Genomic DNA, 3,676 nt, shown 5'->3' on the forward strand with positions numbered 1-3,676 from the left:
CATCCAGTTCGACAACGGCAAGCGCTCCAACGTGAAGCTGGACCTGCTCAAGCTCAAGCACTCCAAGCTGCGCCGCGTCGGCCAGTGGGTCTCCGGCAAGGGCATCAACATCACCGACCCCACCGCCTTCTACGGCCAGCAGCGCACCAACATCACACTCGTCGTCATGACGCGCCAGGTGAGAGAGTGACAGGTTTTTAATTCTCACTCAAGTATTTAAGGAAAATTTTTCGTGTTTTTTTGTTGTTGGTTTTTTTGTTTTTTTTATGTCTCTGAATAAATGTCTGAACTCTTTTCTCTTAAAGGGTTTTTGTTTTCGATTTTTTCGGAAAGATGTCAATTTTTTCCTATTTTTTTTCTGACAATGATTCCAATTTTTCCGGGAAAAGCTTCGCACAGTAACTCCCCGCCGGCTCGCGGTCTTTGGACCAGCCGGACAGCAGCGCCCTGACCCTGCCGCACTAACCCCCTGGCCCCTCTCTCTGCTCCCCATCAGGAGAAGCCTTACGTGATGCTGAAGGAGGACCGCAACCTGACGGGCAACGCGCGCTTCGAGGGCTTCTGCATCGACCTGCTCAAGTGGATCGCCCACCAGGTCGGGTTCCACTACGCCATCCGCCTGGTGCCGGACCACATGTACGGCGTGTACGACCCGGCCAGCAAGCAGTGGAACGGCATCGTGAGAGAGCTCGTCGACAAGGTGCGACTCGGGTGACAGTCCTCGAGACTGTCTCTACCAGAAGAAAAGCTTTCGAAAGGAAAACGTGGTTCTCACGAAGACCTAATTGTGACCTTCGAAAGCCATAAAGAGATCAGAATAAGGTCTTCGTGAAAAACACGTTTTTCTTGGGTTGTTTTTTTTCTCACTATTTTCTTTTAATTTCTCTCTGCAGAGAGGCATGCCTCTTTATTTTTTTTTCTCTGACTCCTTTTATTCTTTTCCTTTCTCTGGGAATCATCTGGAAGTTACCCCTCCTGGAGTTTACCCCCGTCATTCCTAGAATATTTTTCAGGGATTAAAATGCAGAATATTGCTGTAATTTACCTTCTTACCCTAAAATGTTGAAAAATGGGAGTGACCCCTCCTACAGCTATATCCCTTTCACTTATTTAGATGTGGTTAGTATTCCACAATATTTGCTGGGGTTCTCTAAATTAATTTTGTTAGTTTTGTACACACTTTGAAAATATTGTGGAAAATTGTAAATAGTGTTTTAAAAAATTCTGAACTGGGTTGTGAGTTCAAGGTCAATTTATAATCATATTTTAGGTCGTTTGAGGTAATACATTTCATGAAAAAAAATTGCCAGTGCAACCTTGTTCAGAATGTTTGAGAATACTAACATTTCAGGGTAGAAAGGTAAATTACAGCAATATTCTGCATTTTTAATCCCTGAAGAATGAGGGGGGTACACTGAAAAAAAATACTAGTAGGAGTTACTAGGATCTTAGTACCAGGTACCAGACAGTCTAGTAACACAAAGTCTAGTAAAATTTACCAGATGTCTAGTTACAGATACTGCACATTTTTACGATTCCTAGTACCGTTTACCAGACTGCTTACTTACAGATACCACACATTTTCTTTTCAAAAAGTGTTCAAAAAATATACGAATGCAATATATAAGATGTCTGCCCGGTACTACGGTTACACCGGGTACTCGTTAACCCACGAAATTTCGAAGCCCTGACCGAGATTCGAACCGCGGACCTTTGCCTTGGAAGTCCGCACCCTAGTCCACTCGGCTACGGTGACTACCTGAGGAGAGAGGCGTGCGTAACGAGTGTGATGCCACCACCGCCGGACCACAGGCATAGCCTAGTAAACGTGCAGTCTTGTAAAAATTACTATACAGTTTAGTAAACCTAACCAGACTCAGTTACTAGACGGATGGTACCTGAAACTATACCTAGGTATAGTATACGATACTAAACTTCTAGTAAAGCTTAGTATTATCCTAGTTGTAATAACTAGCATCCATTTAACTAGGATTTGTCTGGTATCTGTTACTAGTCCTTTTTTTCAGTGTAAACTCCAGGAGGAGTAACTTCCAGTATATACCCATTTTAACGGACTTTTGGACGATTTTTACGGGTTTTGACTGATTTTCACGGATGTTGAGCGAATTTTAGCGATTCTTACTGTGTTTTACTAAAATCGGAGAAAATCGCAGGAAATCAGCGAAAATTGGAGGAAGTTTGATAAAATCAGGAGATGCACAGTCCTGAAATAATTTTTATTATTGTTCAAAATTATTAATTTATTACTTTGTAAACACAGGGCGCCGTTTTAATCTGATGTGATATCCTTTGTATTCGTACGTAATCCACGTGATCCACGAAATCATAATCCAGGTGTACGCGAATTTACCCCCATTGCCCCTCAAAAGCTGCCTGCTCTTGTTTCCTTTTTTCGTAATCGATGCATGGGTGGGGTCCTCCGCATAGTGAGGGTGCTGTGAAGGCCAATCCCTTAGCCGAGCACGTGTCCGCAGTCACACAGTTGCAATCATTTCCGCAGTAAGCTCCATTACAACAGTGTTGCAGATCGTAATTGTACGCCTCTGCAAAGGCGAGGGCGGCGGCCAGCACGACCAGGGCGAGGAACTGCAACAACAGCAAAGGCGGTTCAGTAACCCCTCCCGGAATGATAACAGAAGGCAAAATACGTCTCTGAGCTCAACCTGCAGGAGGAGGAGCTGTTTTGGACAGCCCCTAAACCTCTGCTAATCCCCCGGAGCAGGTGTTTGGCCTCCATACACCTTGTGCTGGGTGAAATAGCACGGGTTTGAGAGAGCCGTGAGCCGTGGGCTCCAGGCCCATGGAGTGCACTCCCAAAGCTGTATGCAGGCCAAGCACATGCTCAGAGGGCTCAGGGGCTGTCCAACACATTGTGCATACAAAGGTGTATGGTGAGAGTGCGACAAAGGTGTATGCCCAGAGTGCGACTCAAGTCGCTCTGTTTTCTGTAGCATACACCTTTGTCGCCCTCTCCTCTGGTACGCCTTTGAAATTACAGTGTACCACTTGAGTATTACTCACCACACACTTGGTCGAACGCATGTTTGTCGATGGGCTTCCCAAATGTTGCACGGTGCAGGGGCGGTCGGTGTGTGTCGGCGTGTGCCAGCTCTGGGGCTGACCACGCTTTTTATAGGCAGCGACCGCCCGCCGCGGCGGGTCAGCTTGTGTGAGCGGGTCATTAAGACAGCTATCGCCGCGGGCAGGTGCGGTCGGGGGGCTGAAGTTCTGCGGGCTGAGGGCGGCCGGGCGGGCGGGGACGGTCCGCATCCCATTATTCACTACTTCTGGAAGACTCGCGCCTTCGTATCTCCATGCACCCTACATGACTGTACTTCTGACACATCTGCCATTTCATTTCTTATTAATTTCAGTTATTGTGTAAAATGTTTTAAATTAATCATGTGCCAAAAAAGTCAAAACATCCGGAAATATCAAATGTAATTTTCACGGATTTTTTTCAGTTCGTGTGGAAGGTTAAGAGAGGGCACTACTTATCTACCACCCATGTCCGCGGGTACCTATCGAAACGCTTAATGACCATTACTTATCACAAGCTTGGCGCGACCCCCTATCTCCAGCCCGCTTCTGCGGTTTCCCACTTTAAAAGTGTGTTCTCAGTCCCGGAGCTGCCACGAACTGTCCCTTAACGCCA

The 3,676-nt window shown here is 46.3% G+C and overlaps 1 protein-coding gene across 1 annotated transcript in view; it reads left to right on the forward strand.

Moving 5' to 3' along the window:
* Positions 1-3,676, forward strand: part of LOC113211887 (glutamate receptor ionotropic, kainate 2) — a gene marked incomplete in the record, with an annotated part of 188,040 nt that overhangs the window by 177,704 nt on the left and 6,660 nt on the right. The window contains 2 exon segments of the mRNA XM_052276428.1: positions 1-178; positions 497-700. Coding sequence (XP_052132388.1) covers positions 1-178; positions 497-700 — 382 coding nt within the window.

This window comes from Frankliniella occidentalis, unplaced genomic scaffold (genome assembly GCF_000697945.3).
Source record: "Frankliniella occidentalis isolate FOCC.00 unplaced genomic scaffold, Focc_3.1 Scaffold9, whole genome shotgun sequence".
Classification (NCBI taxonomy): Eukaryota; Metazoa; Arthropoda; class Insecta; order Thysanoptera; family Thripidae; genus Frankliniella; species Frankliniella occidentalis.